General features: G+C 40.3%; 1 protein-coding gene across 2 annotated transcripts; it reads right to left on the bottom strand.

Moving 5' to 3' along the window:
• Positions 1–176: 176 nt before the first annotated feature.
• LOC101160490 (serine/threonine-protein phosphatase 2A 55 kDa regulatory subunit B gamma isoform) lies at positions 177–21847 on the bottom strand. 2 transcript variants are annotated; one of them, XM_020706550.3, is made up of 11 exons: positions 21626–21812; positions 20983–21320; positions 17530–17686; positions 12080–12177; positions 11722–11887; positions 10626–10738; positions 9904–10081; positions 9107–9271; positions 7644–7813; positions 2295–2386; positions 177–1929 (listed from the first exon to the last, which is right to left on the bottom strand). In XM_020706550.3, the coding sequence occupies exons 3-11, from the start codon at positions 17609–17611 to the stop codon at positions 1635–1637; spliced, it is 1359 nt and encodes a 452-aa protein (XP_020562209.1). In that variant the 5' UTR covers positions 17612–17686; positions 20983–21320; positions 21626–21812; the 3' UTR covers positions 177–1634. The 2 variants fall into 2 exon arrangements, with proteins under 2 accessions (XP_020562209.1, XP_004073296.1); XM_004073248.5 differs by lacking the exon at positions 17530–17686 and having other exon boundaries at positions 21626–21847.
• Positions 21848–22551: the final 704 nt, after the last annotated feature.

Here is a 22551-nt window from a genome sequence, read left to right as displayed (position 1 = left end):
TCAGCCCAAAATGTACGAGAGTGAGAAGTTACTCGTGTCAACAGTTTTGTTTGGTCATGCAGATTTTCAGCATATAATGTGCAGGATCGGACACTAGGTGGCGCCTCAGACTGAAGATGACCAGAGAATTATATGGTACAACTTTACACAATAAAAAAAACACAAATGTATCATCATTCGATGCAAATTCATTGAATCCTTTATTCAGAAAAAAGCATATTAACATTATTTATAACTGTCCTTCTGACATTATTGTCAACACAGGATCAGGAAAAATATATGTGAGTAAAGTTGTAGAGTGGAGACTCCAACTGAAAGGCTGTTTTGTTCAACATAAAAGCTTCTCAAAGGAATCGCTGAGAAAGAGGCTGAAGTACCATCTCTCTGCTGTAGCCGGCAGGAGGCAATCATCAGTTTAGACCATAAAGTCTGCAGTTGGTCAATACAAAAAAAATAAATACATACATGTCAGACAGCTGATATATGCAGACACCTTTGAGGCCCCTTGATTTTTTTATTTACTTTTTGTCATCTTTAAAAGTACATTGATCAAAAACATTCCCCGTTTTTCTCGTCTCACACTTCCAGTGAGCAGGAGCTGTTTTCATTCAGAGCGGACAAGTATAAACCGAACACGGGGTAAACATGCGTCAGTGTCCTGAGGACACAACAAACAGTAGGAGGGTTTGGTCCTCTAAGGTCATTCCTGCTGCACGGAGCCCCAGGGCTCCAAAAGCTTTGTACAGCTGGCTTTATAAGGTAAAGAAGGCAGCCAAGTCTCAGTCAATTGATAAATAGTCTTCACATGCAGCGTCGTTTTGCTTGATTGGTGAAAGCATGTATGCTTTTTTTTTTCTTTTTTGAATGAACTGAGTGTGTAATGTCGAGACAGAACACAACGTGGGCCAGGACCAGAAGCAGATACGTTTAGACCTTTTTTTGAAAAACTCTTGGCGCTGACAGTTGAATGTGTATGCATTCATTTTCCTTCTGCAGGACCTTCCACTTTACTGAGCACATTTCTCTCCTAAATCTGCAGTGCTCATGGCTTTGGGATGAGGGGGAAGTTACATCCTTAAACATCACACAGGTTGTCACGTATCGTCATAGTTACCATCATCAACATCATTTAACAAGTAGTTACAAAAACAGGAGGACTGATCTGGAATGAAACAAATATCACGTTACATTACTGCCTCGAGTCTCATCTGTGTTGCTGGTTAAAAAAAAAACCTCAGAGAGTTTGTAATACTCAGAAAAATGAGGAATAAGAACGGGCTTTACTCGAGTCCAGGAGAGGAATGGAGAATGGGTCTTAAAAAAAAAAAGTCAAATAAAAACAGACTGCACACGTCTTTTGTCTGGGGAGGGCGTATCTCCTTCTGAGGGCAATCAACACTTCATCAACACAATCCTAAGAACTGAGAAATCCACTGTTTTCAGTCCAGTTCATTTTGAAAAGATCCTTTCAGTTCAGGGATGTGGAGGAGGAGATGAAGTAGCATGTGTGTGTGTGTTGTTTCTTAGGCATCTTCCTGGGTGTGTGACAGTGTGTGTGTGTAAGACTCATAATAATGCACATTCTATTATGTATGCGTGTAAACTCAGTTGCACCCACAAAGGACGTCCACTCATTAATGCATCTCCGAGTTGAGTTTGTCCTGAAAGATGTACAGGTTGTTGGTGGCAGCAATAGCAATGATGTTCTCAGTCGGGTGCCAGGCCGTGTGGAGGATCTTCTTGGTGAAGTCCAGGCTGTCCACGCTGATGTCGTCTTTCCGCCGCTTCCCTCCGGCTGCGCAGACCCGCCGGGGCTTCAGGACAGCTCTGGGCTTGCTGCTCTCCCTCGATGCCTCCAGGGTCACGTCGCGTTTGGTGTTGCGGTCAAACATGCGAAAGAAGTTGTTGTATGCTCCGGTCATAATCACACTGCACAGAGGCGGGGTCAGACGAGTCAACAATGTTATTATAGTTATACAGATCCATTAAATAAATGTAAATATTATTTTTTGTACCTTCAACTAGAAGAATATTTGGAAATGATGTCTTTTTTGATTGACTCCATTATGATTTTAATTAAAACTCATTTTTGTTAATATCAGTAAAAGACACAAAGTGCACATTTAAGTTTTAAATCAGTCTAGATTTGATATTTTGGTCAAGAATAAAATACTAAGGAAGAAAAAAAGTATTACATTAATTAAATTTAAACTATGGAAATGATGTGCAAAATGAAGAATGTTTTTAATTTTAAACCCAAAAAATTACAGGGATGGATGAGGCACGTCAGGTACCTGTCTGCCCCGTTCCAGGCACACTCGAACTTGTCAAAGATGCAGTCGTTCTCGTAAAGGGAACACAGTTTGCTGCGGAGGTAATCGTGAACCTGCAGGGAAAACAAAAACAATCACACTTCTGTGTGCTGTAGCTCCACTCTCAGTACAGTTTAGCACAACAGCCAAAGGAAAGCATAGCACAAATATAAAATGTCAGGGATCTTGATCAAAACATCTTGACGCAATCTACTAGGCCCTTCCTTTTTTGAAAATACAGTTCTTACAATTTCTGACAATCAAATGTAATGGAGTCAATGTGTCATGTGTTTTGTATGTATAAACGTAAATTTGTATTTTAGGAGCAATCATAATGTCAAGAAGGTGATGTTCTGTTTTTTTATTTCCTTAGTTTCCACTCACTTTATTAATGAAACCTAAACAGATTGGACATATCTATATATGTGTTTTATTGTCTTTTTCCTTGTTTGAAATAAACCAAGTGTGACACATTTTTGTCTCTGTTTTCCCTGAGTTGACCCCTTTTGGTAATTTTTCCTTGAAGAAAGAACTGAACTTAATTTGATTTGATCAAATCCATCAAAGATGAAACCCAACCATTCCCTAAATGCAAAACTATTGAGATGACAACAGCACACAGCAGTCAAAAGCTTGGGCTGCACTTTTCCTTCATGGCACTACTTCCTTGCTATAATCTAATCTATGATCAGGTCCTCCAAGAGTGTGATAACAGACCACTCCAGAGAGCACACATTCGTCCTCCCTCACCAAAAAAATAAAGCTATTCTGACCCGTCTGTGTTTTTTCTGACCTGTCTGTGTCTGCGCTGTAGTGAGGTGATGCAAAGGTCTGAAACCGTCCTGGGCATCTTCCCTGAGTCAATGTCTGACTTTTCTGCATAAAAACAGTAATCAACAGCTGCCTTGCAATCAATATGCAGTCAAGCTGAGGTCGTCTCCACCCCACTGTTTTCCTCTCTTGGGTGTTTCTGTGCAGGTTCAAAAAAGAACCCAGAACTGAATGTACAATGTTTCTGTTTTTAGATAGTCTACATAACCTCTGATTCAGAGGGAAGTGCTTCATGTTCTCTGAGTCATTGCATAATCTTCCTGCTCCTAAAATTGACAGAAATTGCAGCAAAGTGTAGACAGAAAACCATTCTGATTTTTGAATGAGTTACTATTTAAGGTTCCACTATAATTAGGCTATTTCTAAATGTGCATACGTACTAGAAACGTTTAAACGCTTAGTTTCTTTCACCTTAATGCCATGTAGCTCTTTTTGTTTTTAGATTATTGATTTCCAATATTTTTATCTACGTAAAGAAAAATAAGACATTTCATGTAAGATATGAACGTATTAATCCTTCAGAAAATAGAATTTGGTGTGTTATGGAATGAAAAATGAAAAATTCAAATAGGAAAATGAACATTACAATTAACACTTGACCATTAAATGCAGATGATCTTTAGTGCAAAAAGGATCTGAAACCAAAAACATGGAAAGATAATCTCCATTGTGGTTTTATCCACCTTCTCCACCTTCTTTGAAGGTGGAGAAAAAACAAAGTTTTAAAAATGAAACGTATCATTAATGAGAAAATGTAATGCTTTTAGAAAGCCTTAACTCTCAATGCATATAGAAACCCTATTTATACTTTAACTCAGTTATGCCACAATCTGTTGTGATTCACCTACTTTACAACTGTTTTTTATGATGGCAAAAAAAATTAAAGCCAAAAAAATCAAATGAGCCTTTTTTTCTGTTAAGAAACTCCTTATTAGGACTGGAAGATCCAGAATGTTTGGGCATTCTCTAAACTAGCCTATTTTCTACTTGAAATGTTAGCAGGATGTGCAGCAACAACACAATTATTTGTGAGTCACTGCCTGCAGTAAATTGAATTTATCCATAATTTCAGTGAATATTTTCAGCACAGTAATGTAGATATGATGATGTGATTTACTTCCTTTTTCTGCTAGATTAGTCTCCATTGTCTCATCATTCTCTTCTCTCTTTCTTTTCTTCCTCCTCTTATCACCTTTGCCTCACTCTATACCTTCCACACCCCCATTTCATCCCTCTTTCTCCTCCTTCCTTCCTGCCTGTGCTGCATTGCAGATCTAGGTGTCAGCCACTATTCAATGTATCCCTCAGCAGCCTATTTATAGCTCCAGTGCATCTTGGCCTCCCACTCCTGGCTGCCTCACACGTCAGGACAACATTTAAACACATGTTCCCCCACACAAACAAGCTGTGAGAAAAGAAACAAACATTTATAACGTTCATAAGGGCCTTTTGCACTGCAAACGTTATATGTGCCACAAAGACACACTGTACATCATAGGACTTAGATGTGTGTGCACATTGTTTGCTTTATGTCAAGATCCTCTTATATTTGTCCTACATTCAGTAGAATTTGTTGTCTGCATTCTGTACAGACATATTTTAGATCAGGATACAAAAGCTGACCACACGAAAGAAAGACGTCTGTGCAAAGGATTGGTAAAATATACAAAACCCTTTTTTGCAGTATGAACAAAACAAAACTAACACAGGAATATTTTATGAGAAACAGCTTGATTCTTAAAATATTATCATCATATTTTATTTATTTATTTATAAAGCACCTTCCACCCCCAGCCAAGGAGCCCCAAAGTGCTGTACACATGAAGACCACAACAACAAGAATTAAAAGCATAAACCAAATTTAGCATTGTAAAGACATAAATAGAAAAAAATAAAAAGCATAAAAGAAAATTAAAACATTGTAAAAAAAAAAAATATGAAAAGCATAAAACCAATTTAACCCTTGTGCTATCCTAGGCACTTTAACGTTGGGAGTTGGGTCATCTAGACCCACTAGACAGTGCTCTGAACCTTTTTTCTTCAATGATTTGTGAACCTCACTGGTGTCCATGGATTACATGAAATCTTTCCACCTTTATCCACCTTTGTCATGGTAGGGAGAACACGTCAATGTAAGGGTGGGGTCATCTAAGATAGCACAAGGGTTACAAGAGGTTAAAACCAGGGCTAGGCTGATGCTAAAATGCTAAAATGGAGGAACAATTCTTTTTTAAAACTCTCCAAGAGCGTGACCTCTCTAATTGCTGATGGCAACTGGTTCCATAGTGTAGGAGCCAACACAGCAAACGCAATGTCCCCCCAAAACGCATGTTTTGTTCTGGGAACCATTAACACAAGCTGGTCAGTAGAATGTAAGGACTTTAAGGGGGAGTGTAAGTACAAAGGGTGCTGTACCTGCCAGTACCTGTACCTGCCTTAAAAGTAAGGACAAGAATTTGAATAAAAACCAAATATTGCACTGGCAGCAAGTTCAAAGAGCCCAGAATTGGTGTTATATGGTCAAACTTCTTTGCCCCACGAATAAAACTGCCTGCTGCATTTTGGACCAGCGGCAGTCTGGCCACGAATGCCTTGGGTAAGAGCTGCAATAATTTAGTCTGGACAAGAAGGCATGGATGACAATTTCAAGGTTCATTTTTGATATAAAAGACTTAATCCTGGCCAGACGTTGCATCTGAAAAAAACAGGACCTGGTCACCGCGTTTATTTGGAGGTCGAGCTTCAGAGCTGCATCAAGTGTCACACCTAGGTTCGTGACCACAGACTGCTCAAAAGGAGCAATAGAGAGGAGATCAAGACCATGATCTTTTCTACAACTAGGGGTAAACACAATTACCTTAGTTTTTCTTTCATTTAGGTCAAGAAAGTTAGCTGACATCCACAACCTAATTTCAGGAAGGCAGTCAGTCATTGTGCGGCCGGGTCCCTTACGTATAGAGACATGAATTTGGCAGCCGTTGGCATAAAGGTGAAAGTTCACCTTTTGCTACCGAAACAGTATTCCCAGTGGCAGCAAGTAGATAGAAAATAACAATGGGCCCAGAACTGACTCCTGAGGAACACCCCACTTCAGGGGGTCACACTTGTATGAGTGAGGACCCATTCTAACGCAGAAAGATCTGTCAGTTTGGTAAGACCGCATCCACTGTAGGGCTTCCCTGGAAAGCCCCGCCCATTGTTCCAGCCGGCCAATCAGGATCTCGTGATCAACTGTGTCAAAAGCAGCCAACAAATCCAATAATAAAAGAACGACCAGTTCACCTGCATCAGTTGCCATCAGAACGTTATTTAAAAAATGTAAAAGTGCGGTCTCTGCGGTATGTCAGATCCCTGACTGTAAAGGTTCCAGGATCTCATGTGCATTTAAGAAAGTGATCAACTGTTTGTAGGCAATGTTCTCAAGTTCTTTAGCACAAAATGGTAGGTTGGATATGGGCCTATAGTTTGAAAATAGTGCAGCATCCAGCCCTTGATTTTTCAGCAGTGGTCTCACTACCACCTTTTTAAAATTGAATGGAACCTGAGTGGACGCAAGACTAGTGTTAATAATGGTTAAAACTGCTGGTCCTAAGACTGAAAAAACTTTCTGAAAAAACAGGCCGCCAGAGCATCACTGGAGGACCTAGCTGGCTTTAATCTTGATACCACTCTTCCTAACTCAATCAGAGACACCAAAGAAAAAGATTTCAGCTTAGCTACTGGTGTCAATGGAGTTGCTGGAGAATAGAGCATTGTGTGAGAGGACCTGATACCAGTAAAATACATTTCTGCCAACCAAAGATAAAAAGACATGACAAATTATCCCTATGGCTTGCAGCAGTCCTGGACTGCAAGGACCAGATTGTTTTTTGCAATTCTTCTTTTGAGCAAATATTTTGCCCATGGCCTCATACTCAAAAACTCACCAGAATTTGCACAAACCTAGTACTCTGAAAATCAATTTTGGGCAAAGTGAACGAGGTCCCTCAAAAATGATGACATCACAGTGGGTGAAAACGTCAAAAAAGAAAGAAAGAAAGAAATAAAAATAAAAGAATGGGTTTGAAATCTTTAAAGGATCCCCCAAAGAAATTCAACATCCACTTACGAACCAAAACACACGTGTTGAGGATATCTAAAGGAAGCTTTGAAATTATTATTGAGTGGCCACAGAACCTATGGCCACGGCAATAGGATTCAAATACTATTTCCCTCAATGAAATGCTAATAAATATATAAATTCTTTGAAAACTATTTTTTTTCTTTTTTTTTGTGTGATTTTCTATTTCTCACTGTCTAAATGAATCTACCATTAGGATGAGAGACTGTCAATTTATTTCTAGGTGGGCAGACCTACAAAATCATTGAGGGATCAAATACTTTTTAAGAAAGCACTTCCAGTGGCCACCGCTGTATTGAAAATGAGTTTGCACCCACTGAACACGTGTATTTTAAGAGCACCTTTTTCTACACAGTACGATAACATGGTCGGTCACTCACCTGGTATGTCTCCAGGGGTTTGCTCTCCATGTTGAGATCCCAGACTTTTGCAGTCAAGTAGTCTCTGGTGAGCAGGTAACGGCCACTGTGACTGAATTTTACATCTGATACAGAAGAAATGATCTCAGAGAAGAAGGAGCGGGCGCTGGGGTCCTCAGGCTCTTCAAACACTGCAGGAAAAAAAAGGGAGAGCAGAATAAGGCAATATTCGTGAAGATGGTGGTCATCTCAGCTATTGAATGCTGCTGTTCAGAAAAACCATCAAATCTTCATCACAAAGATTACAATTCTTCTCAAGACGGATGTTTATATTCTAAAGGGAAAGCTGCGACTATGCGTTGAGTACATCTTGTGCCGGAGCAGTGCACCAGTGACTCATGGTCAAGGCTGTAAATCAAATAAGCAACATTTCAAGAGTGGAAGGGAAAGAAATGCAAGGCTGATGCTGAAAATAACCAAAAAAAAATCACAATGAATGGATTTGCCTGAAGGAAAAGAAATGATAATAATGAAAAAACAACCCAAACAAAAAGAAATCTTTAACAGATTACATTTATAAAATTAAGGCAAACTGTTGTCCGGGTCCAAATTAATTATTGAAAGTTCAATACTAATATCTATCATCTATCCAAACAGAGTGATGCAGAGCTACAGCAGGTCCCTGCAGCCAGATGAGATTACCGGTACAAAGAGCACCACTTCAGTGAGCCATGGACAGCTTACACTGTGACACCTCATTCTGACTCATTTACTACACAGGCTGGACAGTATTTGTTCTTCAACGCTGCTCCTTATTTCGCTTCTCTGCGAAATATTTGTATTTATTTTGTATGCATGCATGCCTTTAAGGATGTGCATCGTTTTCTGTTTGTGTCCATTTTTGATGTTGTTGTTTCTCTCTGGCCTAGTCACGGTTTCCCCATGGACTTCTGAAATGCTGCTGGAACATCTGAGTTTACCAAAAAGCATGTCTGATTGCATCTTTTACTATGTGTTCAGTTAAAAAATGACCAGTTTAAATTCTAACATTTTACAGGTTCACGTTCTTATTAAACATATGGCATTACCTATTACCAGTAAAAAAATATAGATATAAAGGTGGATCCAAAGAATTTCTTTGGCTAAAAAAATTATTAAACAAGATTACGGTAGTCTTGTCTGTCTAATACAGCATTCATTTAAGAATGAATAAATTAGTTTTGATTTTTTGTTTGAAAAAAGAGGTTTAATTTTGAACCTGGAATAAGAATATTTTCTGCACACCAAAGGTCACTTAGTCGCTACGGTTACCAGAGTTCATTGTTTGATACAAAAGTGTTCTGGAGTTCAGTTTAGAGAGTCAAAACTGACAAATGGTGAAAATCCTCCCTGGTTTAAAAGCTAAATTGTCTGCATAAATTGATGTTACTAAAGGATAAAATGGGAGCAACCCTTCTACAAAGTTAGTCGGGAGCTTTACTCACATTTGGAGTGCTTGTCGCACAGTGCTGCTTCCCTCATGTCACACAGGCGCAGCGTACCTTTGCTGCTGCTATAGACAAACAGGTTACAGTGGTGAGGATGGAACTCTGCCGCCGTGATCACCTCTGTCAGGTCCTCCATGTTTGCTGGTTTGATATCCACAATGTCTGATGGAAAAAGTCATTGCTCAGAAAAATAACATTCGTTGGGACAATTTAAACTAAAATTACCAGTGACAGACATCCTGCAACAACAATGCACTATTATTAATTCATTTCTTTACATGTTGTGTTTTAGTTTTTTTAAATCAATCAATTTCGACCAATCTAACTATGGTTCTTGCAGGCCCATAAGCCATAAATAAAACAAATAATGAATTCATAAAAGAGTCAAATAAATAGAAGCATAACAGACTGACCATAAATAATTTACATCAAGATGAAGCAAACCAATAAAAATATATCTTAGGGCTGTTGTTGGAAGAAAAGTCATTTCACTTTCAAATAAATTGCAATATTATGAATCCTGCCTGGGTCGAAGACGTGTCTGCTATACGTCCTATTGAGCTGCAGAAGAACTCAGAGCTGAAATATTTATACAGCCTCTGAATTATTCATCAAGATAAATTTTCCCTCCTGAAGAAAATCCCCCACCCTCCCCCTACACCCAACTCTGTCCTTGTGCCTGTCTTCACACAAAGTGGGGAGTTGGTGGGTTTAGGCATTAATTATGCGTGTCCTTGTAAAACATTTTTGCATTTTTCCTCATGTGCACGCTCACAGAAAGCGAAAAAGGATACTGAAGCTGCGGTCCGTGATGTCCAGATTCCAGAGGTTGATCCTGAGGTCATCAGCTGACATGTAGGTCTCATAGTCAGAGTTGACGGAGATGGAGTTGATGTGATAAGTGTGAGCGTTGGCAAACACTCGTCGAGGGGTCACCTCCACCATCAGATCCATGGGCTTCAATACAGGAACCTGGAAAAGACCCGAGGAGCACCGTTACATCTCTCCCGCCTGCTTACAAGTGGAATATTGATTTTATGACAGCAGAAGCGTCAACTAAAAATCATTTTACTACGTCTGAATTATTATTTAATTAACTCTCCTAAATGTCAAAAACATATAAGCAATAGTGCAACATTTCCTGCTTTTTGATGACATTTTTTACGTTTTTTCACCTGCTCATTATTTACATTTTTTTCTTTAAAGTTTAAATTTATCAAACAAACACACCTAAGAATTGAACTGGTCATGCAAAATACATTATGTGACAAATCCAGACTTGTAAGCACATTACTTCCAGTAGCGAGGCTGTGTTACTCGTCTGCGCAGCTGGAAATAAAGGATTTCGCCATCCCCCACGCACTCACTCACACTCATGTGTACCTTGTCCCAGTGACCCATTTTTCTACATGCAAGCGCAGCTGTATTCACTGACCCAGATTCATTGGCCAACTTTGAAAGGAACGATGGAAGGAAGGAGGGAGGGGGCGGGGGGGTAGGAAAGAAGGTGGAAAACCTGTAAGGAGGTGACTGTGGAGATGTCTTTGATGCGGCCTTCCTCATCCTTCAGGTTGTATCCCTCCGGCCGTTTGTCTCGTTCACTCACCTTCCACAACTTGATGGTTTTGTCTGGAAAACAGACACAAAATGAAATCACAAGACAGCCTGGACTCACACCAGAGCAATTCCTCTCAGCCTCTCAGGTTCTTTCTCTGGTGAGATGCAGCTCCACGTTGGTATTTCTTACGCTTCTGCTGTCTTTCAGCACTCAAAAAAGACTGAGAAAAACACCGACCAATTCAGCAAAGTCTTGGAGTGAAAGCTTTGTTTGATGATAAATTCAAGTCTAATTCTTCCTTGAAGATTAGTTTTGCTTTATTTATTTGTCACCGTTAACCAAATTGCAGGTCTTTAAGCTGGGGGAAAAAAATCAAAGAAAACAACAGAAACATTTCAAACTTGTCAATCAGACAAGCCAAAAATTGTTAATGCAGCAAATGTGTTTTTGCTTCTCCTGATTTGAGAGGGATTTCAAGAGCTCTGCATTTCCATTTCCACATGAAACCAAACACAGAGCAAAACAAACAAGACAAATTAGATCAGCTTCTCCAACAGAATTCAACCTCTGAGCTCAGACCTTCTGAATTATACAGGAAAAATAAGAGACTGTATTGAAGCTGTGTCAAATGTTCATCCGTGGAAGCAGCTTCTACATTTTTCATGCCGTTTACAATCATAAATAATACAGCACTCATGGAAATCAATGAGGATGCTCTCAGGGCAAATCTATAGATTTTCCATACAGCCATGACATCCTGTAATGCAAACCATGTTATTGGGACCTTTCTGCTTTCCAAACAAGCTCAGATACTAAAGAACCTCTGATTTGAGACTCCCTGGTTCTTGCATGAACAATGATCTGCCTCAAATAATCAGAACCCTCACATGCAAACTGATATTGTGGCTGGTGGTCCACCACAGTACAACATTCTTTTTGTTTTTTGTGACTGGAGTTAAGACAAGGCTCTTCATTTTAGCATTTAAGACAATTCAGTGACTTTTTTTAAATGGTCATTTAGATGGTGTGGGGCCAGGGCGGGTCTCTGACTCACCGTTTGTTGAGAGGAGGAAATGTGCGGCGTTCTGCTGAGGCAGCCAGCGGATCTTATTGATCTTTTCCTCAATCTCCAAACTCTTAAGGTAGTCAAACTCTGGCTCATGGCTCTGGAAGGTGCTGTACACGTTATACTCTCCTTGGGAAAAAGGTTCAGTCTTACTCTGTTACACACAAATAAGAAAAGAAAAATTAAACAATCGCTCATCTTGGAGTGTGGTAAAAATTCTGGATCTAAAAAAACAGCCAGGTTTGGCACAGCGGACACAGCAGAGGATCCTGGGGGACACGGCGCATTCATCACTCCTCTCATCTTATCTGCTCTTCTTAATCTTCTATCAGTGCTGTGTGCTCACCTCAGGCTCCCTCTGGAAGATGACTACGCGGCCCCCTTTGTCCCCTGTGGCCAGGAGCTCTCCTGTGTGGTTGAACTCAACAGTGGAGATGATATCAGCTGGAGAAAGCAGACATGGACGCAAAAGATGAAAAAAACTGGATGGAATATCTCAAACACTTATGTAACTGACTGTGTCACTGCTCATCTGCTTAACAGACTCTCCACAATTTAAAAAAGCAAATAAAAACATATATGCTTGAGTTTGAAATGTCAATTCAATTGAATTATTAAAAACACAGCAGTTTTGTTGACTTCCTTATTCTGCACAAAACAATGTCAAACTGACTGTTCCCCATAGAGGCAGCTCACAAAGGTCATGTACGTCTTAGGCCAATCTAAACTCTGTCCTTCTGTCCTCCTATCCTCACCTTCCCTTCCCTTTCTGCAGGAGCATTAATACCTTTTTTCCAGAGGCAAAAAGGTATTATTGGTCAAGTACTGCTATAAATGCCCGTGTGAGACAGAGCTTTGATACCAAAGTCTTGAGGTTGGGTGGGACTAGAATAACCACTAAGTTAGATGGTTTTTTTTACAATGTAGTAATTTTTGAGAAAAACAAGTAACAGTTCAATTTTAAGTCTGCGATATAAACTGTTAAAGAACCACTCTGATGAAAATGGTGTGAATCAGGAGCAGCCGAAAAAATGCTGTTGGAAAAAGAGCTTGATCCATGTACGTTGTTGTTTTCCTCGTCCGGGCAGGAATCTGACTCAAAGCTGTACGGCTTGATAGCTCCAATACTGCTCACCATTTAAAACATTGTAAACAGACAGATAACGGGCAATAGGGGCAGGCTTGCTCCGTGCCAACAGTCCCACCAACAATTCAGGGGCGAATTTCTAATGAGCTCCCGCCGCTCTGCAGAAACTATGTCCTAGAAAGAGACACAGGCCTTTTATTTTAGCTAAAACAAAATAATCATAATAAAAAAAAAAACACTTAGTATGCTTTTACAATAGATCAAAAGATGATTGGAGTGGGACTTTAAAGGAAGCTCAAGTGTCACAGAAGTTCATGTTTTAGAAAACAACAGTTGTCAAACTAAGGTTAAATCTCACAAGTGTTATCCTTTTGTGCATTATTGTCAAATCACAAATTTATTTGTCTTTATTTACACAAAACATTGTTCATTGCGCATATTTAAGTGTGCCTTGCAACAGATTGTGGTTTCTGAACTTTTTATCTGCTGCGTTCAAGCTGTTCAAACGTTCTCCAATGCACTTATTTGTGATTATGGATTTTAAATATCTCCAAATATCTTTAAATAAAATTAAGGTTAAAGAAAAGTGTTTTTCTCCTGATTTCAGCATTTTATTTTTAGATGTTTACTCTCTTGGTTTCCTGGATTGACAAATTGCTCAAAATATGTTGATTTTCGTATTTTCAAGATCCATTTGAAACAACTTTTGTTTTGCTTTTGAAGCAGCAAACAGTCACACAATAGTTTTTCTATTTCCAATAAATTTTGTTGGCAAAAATGTGGAAAGTCAAACATAAAAGCATCAATATTTAGTTATTTTTTTTAGGTATTCCTCAAGTTTCTACTGGTTTGTGCCATTCTAGATCCCCATCTATTAGATCTGCTTAGTTGAGCTCTTTAGTTTTTTTTTCTGACATTACAAAACCACCAATGTTGCTGGAAAAAAAAGAAATTAAATCATACAGCTTTTAAAACCACAGAAATGTATAATTATAAATTATCTTCTTCATTTCAACAGTTTAAACCTTAGCCTTATAAATATTAAAGGTTAGTTTCCATAGTCTGGTCGGAACCAGAATGTCCTCACTGCACTCTGACTGTAACAAAAATAGATACTGGGTGGTGAATTCACAGAGGCTGGGCTCCAGGCTTGCCTAAAGGATTGTGTGGTGGCCTTCAGAGAGGCAGATTTAATGCTGAGCGGAGGCAGGGGAGGCTCTTGAACCTTTTCACCGACATAACCACACTCAGTTTCTCACAGCCTCAAACAGACAGCTTTTTCGCTTTCATTTGCCATACTTCTCATTGCACTTTTTGTCATGTATCACTCATATTAAATCATTTACTGTGCTGAATGTTGACTTCTTATCCCCCAGCGTTTCTCTTTTTATCCTCATTTTACTTTTTTCGTCCTCCCTCCCCCACAAGGCTTTGCTGCCTGGCTGTATGCAGGTGTACATGAGGTTGGTGATGCTGGTGGTGGTGGAAGAATGGGAAGGATGGTACAGAAAGGTGGAGGAAAAGAGGTGTTTTGAGAAGAGGTGGCGGTGGAGGGAGGGCCCTCTGGTGAGTGAGGGTTGTCATGGCAACGTACAGAGCCAACCAGTGACTGCTGTACTCACAGCGTTTCGCCGTATATGGCAATCGAAGGAAAGAGGAAGTGGGGTTTAACACTCCAAACCCCTCAGGAAGCAGCAGCGTAGCAAAAATAATGATGCTGCTGCAGTTTTCTTCATAAACCAATGTGGCTTAATTAACACAAGAACATGCAGCGTTTGTCTTTCTAGTAATTAAGTCCTCTGGATCATCAGTAAGAGCACACATGGTACTCACAAATACCATGCATGCGAACAAATTTAGAGGCATCTCCACAGACACCAGGAACAGAAAATGTGAGTTCTGGAGGCTGTGTGCAAGTTAGTGTATACTGCAAAACCACAGGAACAGCTTATGCAGCTGAGTGAAATATGGACCGTCATCTGCTGGTTCTCAGTCTCCTTCAGTCATTTTTTTTTGTCCATTTGCCTCTTGCACACAAAACTCCCCTGTCTTGTTTCATCCTTAGAAAAATGCGACAAAACTAAAAAGGAGCAGAGCAAGCAGTCATTGCCAAGACAAGCACTTCATTCTGAGTCATGGCTGTCCAGCTCACTGCAGCCATTGTACTCTTTATATTGTGTCAGATCACTGTCATGTGCTACTGTATTTGTTTGTCTACTACAGCATAGAGAGCTCTGGCTTCTATAAGCGGTGCAGGCTCACCTGACTCATTGTCACACTATGAAGCTCAGGGAACACACTGTGAGCCCACACAGAGTTCACATCAGCAACATGCAGCACACATCATGAATGGAGCCCTTTCAACACATTCAAGTGACTCAGGTGAGACGAAGCCCAAACAGAAATGGTTGAACTCAGTCAGCGCATTGATCTCTACAACTGAACAGGTGGTGGCAGTAGTTTAGTTTAGCAGAAACGGCCATTATTAAGAATGAATGATCAGGTAAAACTCTAAGAGGTGACCCTGGTTTGATTTGAAAAAATCTGACAGCAATTTACATTAATTTGAATTGAAACTGTATTTTGTAGCTATAAGCAACAATGACAGAAAGTGAAGGGTAAACAGGTAGCGTGATTTTACAGTAAATTATTTTGTCCCCCGCAGCAGTCCTGGTCTATAAGGACCATAGTGTTTGTGCAATTCTTCTGTGCTTTTGAGCAAAAAATGTCCCCCCTGACACTTTTAACTCACCAAAATTTGCCCACATTAATTAATTTTGGGCACAATGAACAACTATCACCTTAAAAAATTGTGACATCACAATGGGCAAAACCATCAAAAAATGAATGGGGCCAAAATCTCGTATGGGGCTCAAAAAAAACGTTTCAAATCCACTAATGAAACCAAAACATGTCAGTGATATCCAAAGGAAGTTTTATTTTATTATGGGATGGTCACAAGACCTATGGCTAATAGGCCAATTCTTCTTAAAAATCATATTTAACAAACTTGTTTGTTATCTCCAAGAAACCAGGAAAAATAGTTACAATGCTTTTTTTCCCATCAATTTGTCACAAGCAACCAGGAGCAGAATGGCATGGGCAGAAGGGGAGAGTGAGGGATGTGTAGCAGCCACTCAGCCAGTGAAGGTGGGTCAGGACCGTATGATTACGGCTTCAATTCTTAAAAGTTCAATAACATCTTACAAATATTTTTAAGCAGTGTCTGAAATTAAATTTATAAGTGTAATATTTTAATTTGAAAAGTAACTTTAAAGAAGGGATCCAAACAGTTTATCAAAGCATTTGTAAGACTAAGTCACTTGTTTGTGAGCACAATTGGAGGACACTAGCAGCTGTAAAGTAACAATTGATTTTTGCTTGTTGCTTAGTGCTTTGGGACACAAAAATGTTCATTTTTATTCAAATTTAAAACAAAACAAATTCCTACATTTTATAAATTGCAAAAAATCATCAAAGCTTGAATTCTATATTTGATTATAATGAAATTCCTTGGGATACTGGAGAAGAAAACAGATAGGTGGAGAGTGGGAAATCCTTTTCACGGAGATTTCTATAGGGACAGAGGGGAGCAGACTTTCCAATTATAGAAATTTTAGCTCTGGGTAAACACAGACCATTAAATACGAGCCAAGAACACACACTCCATAAAAGCGAGGACAAGCCACCACTCAGCAGGAGATGCCCGTGTATGTGTGTCAGCAACTGTGAGTGCATGCTGTAGATCAAGCATCCCACATTTTCTGTGTGTGTGCACAAGAACGTGTACTCAATTATGCTGTGGAGAAATAAAGGGGACGGAGGGAGGGAAACCAAGTAGAGACTGCCGGAGGGAGACATTAAATTGATCCCTGTCCTGCAGTTTTGGAGTTATCTGGAAAAAAAGCTGCCACGTGTGTTTGCATTAGAGGTACACATGTGTAAAGAGGAGTGATTTAAGCCTGGCACAGCAGGGAAACTGCCTTTTTTTTTTCAAACGTACGTCAATAGCTCAGAGCTTGCATGAGCCTAATGGTTATAGACATAAACTATTAGAATCAAAAGCCAAGCCAGCTTCCGTAGGTGGGGCACCTGTAATCCTGTTAGATCTGCCAGAACGTCTATGAAGTGGTTGGGTTCTTAGAGCATCAAAAATGTGATTTAGTATTTGTTAAAACCAGTTTTGCACCAGATGTATGAGACTATAACAAGAAAAAATATTTAAAAAAAGTATTGAAAATTGGGTGTTAACACCTTTATGAAACAATACAATAGTTTAATAATCTTTTTGATCGTCCCCCTTCACTTCTGTTTGCTGCTCTGCGTTTGCGAAAGCCGGCCAGGATCAGATTTTTGTTGTTGTTGGTATCTGTTGTGTCCAGTCATACTATTCCAAGAGATTAATCACACACATACATATTCCTTACAGAAGCAGGCAGTCTGAGACAAAAATAAAGATGCAAAAATAGACACAGCAAAAGAATGAGTAAGGCCGACTAAGACAAGGAGATGTTTAAGATATTTATAACACTGAGACGGACGGTAGACGTCACCTGACACACTTAACTAGTGACACACTTTTCCTCCAAACCCAGACACGCTCACACTTCCAGTTCTGCACACATGAACTCTCACTCACTCTGGGGTCATGTGGCCTGAATATTTGACACAGATTTGACCTTCAGGATAGAAGAGGATATGGCACACACCTTCTGTGTAAGAGGCAAACGGCTCAGGCTCCAGAGAAAGGGTAGTGATGTCAGAGCACAGGACCTGGATGGGGCTCAACATCTTTGGGGAGGACTCCAGGGTGGAGAGGGATGGACGGGATGGGCGGAGCTCTTCAGGCTATAGCCAGGAGCAGCCCTGCAAGAGGAGCAACGATGGACGGGAGGGGAAGGAGGGAGGAGGGCGACAGGAGGCAGAGGACAAGGAGGGAAGGAGGACCGGGCAAGGTTAAGGGTAGGGACTGAGTTACTACATCACCACATTCGGTCATGAGTACTCACAAAAGAAAGTCTGCTGGTAATGTATTCATGAATACATAGGTTCTGAGTTACATGAAAAGAGTCACAAGTGGGGTTTGGCAGAAAGGTTAGGAAGATATGAGGGGATGAAGACAGAAGGTCAATGGAAGGGTCAGGTATGGTTGATATAAATGCTGTTTGTGGTAATATTAGATAGAAAAGTTCCACATTTTGAGGAGGTGTACCCCCTTAGCTTTTTTCACCTAAATATGAAGAAGAGATTGGAAATTGTTTAAAATAAAAAAAATATTGACATATTCTGTGTTCCGTGAGTTTTTTTCACAGTGAAGCATTTCTGTAAAAAGGGTTGAGGCCATAAACAGGAACCTTTGGCTTCTATTGATGGAGAGAAAGATTTTCAAAGATCTTTCTTAATATCTTTTCTGATCACAGAATTCTCTTGAGAGTGAACACACAAAGAAGGGTGAACACCTCCATTTGTAGTTTTTTTCTAACAGACATTTACTAAAGCTTCAGACACACAAAAAACAATTCCACGTTTTGAGTTCAATGAGTTCAATGAGTACAAATTGTCTCCAAAATGCAAATTTAGCCAAATTTACCAAAGAAAATCAATCATTGCTTGAACCTGGATGTTCTGCCCTTTAAGGGAAGTAGAAGAATCTGGGACAAAAGACAACAACCAAACATTTAATCTAATTAATGCTGGCAATGCCACCAAACTCTCCCTTCGGTTATGGAGGGACTGAATAATAGGAATCTTCTGCAATGTCCACAAAACAAGTGAGAGTTGGATGGGTGTGAAATTTAGCTTTTCCCATGTGATGTACCTGTAGTTCAGACATAACCGTTGTATTTTTTTAATTACGTTAATTTTTAACAACAGAGATGCAGTCCAGCCCAATCAAGTCTTTAACTTGCATGGTGTTTGAATATTGTCTTTACACATATTTCTAATTTTCCGATTTAGTCTATTTTTTAGAAAAGATTCCTTTCAAAATGTGCCCAAACTAGATTTTTTGTGTGTGTGTCTGTGACTTAAACAACAGGTTAACAAAACAATGTTTTTTTTTTCTCTAATTCAAGAGTCTCATACACTGTGATTTAAAGATTTAAACTGATTTAAAGATTTAAACTGGATTCACTCAATCTAGAAATGGGGAATTTAGAAAAGAGGAAAATCAGGCCTCTTAGGAACAAGTCAAAAATTCTGACCCAGTTTTTCTTTATATAAGCAAAAAAGTATCTGCCAAAGGGGTAACACATTGCTAGAAAAAAATGTCTTGATAAGATTATTTTCTTGCAAGATAGAAAATAGGACTTTTTTTAAATTATTCAAACAAGGTTCTTTTTTCTTTCTTAAGATTCAGTTTTTGGAGTGTGAAAAAAATACCAAAGAGGTTAAAGGAAGAAGTGGACGGAGAAAAGAGGACATTAAAGTAAAGGGAGGTCAAGCAGGACCTTGAGGGAAGGGGAGCCTTCAAGAAAGAACCTATAGAGCCATTATCATGCATCCCCACACACTAAACCAGCAAACACACACACACACACACACACACACGTAAATAAGAAATGTACACCAGTTTCTTGCTTAGGGGGTGGTGGATGAAACACAAGGGTAAATAAAAACTCAAATAAAGTAAACTGAAAGTTCCACCATTTCTTCTAGCTCCATCATACTCTATGTCTTTCACATACACGCACGCTTGTTTTCAAGCAGCTATTGGAGCATTTTTGGACAATTGTTTGGCAGAAGCACCACTTGAGCACTATAGGCAATGCTGCTGTTGAAAGGGGGCTGTGGGGGATGGAAAAGAAGAAGAGGGATGAAGTGAACATATGTAATCCAGCGTGAGGCAAGCTGGATGACAGGAAGGAAGCAAGTAAAGAAATGTTTCCACTGTGATTTAAAAAAAAAGACCTTTAATTGTCTTTAGAAGAATTCGTTTCAGAGAATGCCCCAATCTAACTTCCCTGGTGTTCCACCTTTTTTTCACACCACTCTCCGACCATTATCCTGAATGACATGTCCATCCTGACTTGAACTTATCAGCAATTCACCCTGAATAATGTCTGCCTGCCTGAGATGTGCAGAATAATTAATACTGCCATTATTGGGGGGCGGAGACAAGCTGTCAGTCATACTGGCCAAGCATGAAGAGCATCATGTTTATCACCATTGACTGTTTCTATGGCAATAGTAGATGGGTGGTGGATGTCTACATTCATGTTTCAAAAGAAAAATTCAAACCAAAAGAATCTTTTAAATGAAAATAAAAGAATAAAAGTAGAAAACGTTCACTGATACACTCAAACATTTACAAAACCATCAAGAAAAGCAGACAAATCTGCTGTAAATGCACCATGTCCCTCAGTCTGAGCTAAATTATCAGACACCTGAGACACAGAAAGCTTTACTTGTAGTCTGCGCTGAAATGAGAATCATTAATTAAGCTGTAACATCCATGACCTCAAAATGATGATGTGGTATGAGAAGCACAGCGAACAAGGATCTCTGTAAAACAGGGACAATGCAGGAAGGTGGGGAAGGAAAGCCAGAGTAGACTAGCATTGATATTCAAAATAGCTGCTGAGTGTAAGTCTTCTTGAAAAAAAAAATCTTGTTTGCAGGATCCATGTGCTTTTTTCCCCCTATACCTCTAAGGAGAGCTGATTCAGTCTGACAAATGCAACATGAGGGAGAGATGAGCAACTCTCTGTGGATCTGAAGCATAGCATGCAGTTCAATAAATCTTAAAAATTGCAGTGCAGCTTCCTATTTTCTGTCTACATTACTTTTTTTTTTCAAGACAGCCAACCCGAATCACACCTGGACACAGTTTTGAGCACTGGTTCCTCATAGTAAGCCTGTGGACAGAAATCTAGATAATGGCTACAAAACTAATTTAAAAAAAACTGAAAAACATAAACATAAGTTCAAGACAGCAACATTGAGGGAAACTGGACAGAGAAAGTAAAACGTATGCTTAAAATTATTTCATTTCTGTCCACAGTTTCTGCCCAAATACTTCATCACACAGCTTACAGGAGATTAAGAGGAAGATTAGTCTTGTTTTGACCCGCTGTTTGGCATTCACTCTCTGTCACACACAAATGCTTCTAGAGCCCCTCAGTCAGACACACTCTTCCAGGGCTCAGCTTCCTTCTTCTTACCATCAGTCACATAGTTGTGGTCGGGGAGGAAGCCGTGGTGGTTGAGCGTCGGTGCAGCGTCAGTGTCTTCGCCCATCAGCAGGGCTGGGTGGAGTGCCCGTGTCGGTGGGGCAATCTGGTGGTGTTAGACTGGTGGAGGGGGTGGTGGGGATTCTGTTGAGCCCAGCGCCCATGCTGCTGCCCGCTGACGCCTCCTTAGCACAGGGGCGCACAGCCAAGCATCTTATCCTTAAACGAGGATGAGGGGCGTAGGGCAGGGAGCGGCTGAGGTAATTCCGAAAGGAGGGATGGCAACGATTAGGAAAGCACACAACCGCTTCTGACAGCTGGAGGAAAACCTACAGGGGGAGGACGGTTGGAAAACATGGGCTTGATTAGAGATCACTCATGCAGCGAGAAAAATCCAAATCAGAGGACAGATGTGGGCAGGTTGTGCAAAGACACACAGCAGCGGCAATGTTTTCACAAAAGAATAAAGTCTGATCAGTATTAGATTATTCAAAACAGAGAGAAGAGATGGGGAAGACGAGAGAGGGGGGATGGGAGGGGAGAGGGATGAGCCGAGCCCGGCAGGAGTATCTGCAGTGCTGCTGAATCTGCAGAGGCATGGACCCTGTCATGAGTGGGATGAACTGACACTCACCTCGACAGTTTGCAGGTCAGATGCTCCTCAGAGAATACTCCATAGACGACCTGTCTGTGTTTCTCTCTGCCGTGGACAGTGAGAGCTCTGGTTTCTCGGCTGCTGGAGAACGTGGAGGAAAATCCTGCTGGCCCTGCGCTCTGCTGCAGTTGCTGCTTTGGCGTATCTGTGGAGAGCGGTGTGAGAGGTGGGGAGAGGGGGAGGGAGAATATGAGAGGATCTGTCCTGCTGTGCTGGTACGTGTGGATGATGCATCATCGGAGGCCCTGCCCTCTGTCTGACACAGCCAATCATCACAGACCTGAGTTCTTCCCGACCACTTACTGCAGGTGATTAACCATGATCCAGAAACGGAAAGGCAGACGAGCAGCTGTGACTGGGTCTTTTAAGGTTGTGATTAATTAGACAGAGAGCAAGGAGACCAGGGGAGGAGATCAGACAGTTCCACTTGACTTGATGCTGGTGAGAACCACCTGCAGAGGATTCACCTGTAGACATGATTAAAACCGCAGATACCTTAGAAGCTGACATAGATTTTATTGCAGAGGGAAGTTCCCTCCTTTAGGTGCATAATGACATAAATGTTTCACAGCATCATCTTTTAAAACCATCAGTCTGCAGATCTTTAAGTCCCACCATTCCATGGAGGGACTTAAAACACTCAGAGGGAAAGTTTACAGTAACACAGTAACACTTGTTGTCTTCTTTCTCTTTCGGCTTTTCCCATCAGGGGTCGCCACAGCGAATCATCCTTTTCCACCTCACTCTATCATGAACATCTTCTACCCTAACATTAGCCAACTTCATGTCCTCTGTTAAGACATCCATATATCTCCTCTTTGGCCGTCCTCTTGCCCTCCTGCCAGGCAGCTCCATCTCCAACATCCTTCTACCAATATATCCACTATCCCTCCTCTGAACATGTC

Source organism: Oryzias latipes, chromosome 10, assembly GCF_053564925.1.
Source record: "Oryzias latipes strain Hd-rR chromosome 10, Olatipes_Hd-rR_3.1".
NCBI classification, from domain to species: domain Eukaryota; kingdom Metazoa; phylum Chordata; class Actinopteri; order Beloniformes; family Adrianichthyidae; genus Oryzias; species Oryzias latipes.
Note: the sequence above shows the minus strand (reverse complement) of the source record. Positions and strands in the feature narration are given on the sequence as shown.

Bases quoted from the DNA above. Each gene is read 5' to 3' on its own strand.
- LOC101160490 (XM_020706550.3), bottom strand. From the start codon at position 17,611: ATGTTGAGCCCCATCCAGGTCCTGTGCTCTGACATCACTACCCTTTCT. The intron at 10,739-11,721 runs GTGAGTCAGAGA...TCTGTTTTCCAG, and splicing joins TTTCCTCCTCTCAACAAACG to ACAAAACCATCAAGTTGTGG. The intron at 10,082-10,625 runs GTTTTCCACCTT...GGTCTTTTCCAG, and splicing joins CCACAGTCACCTCCTTACAG to GTTCCTGTATTGAAGCCCAT.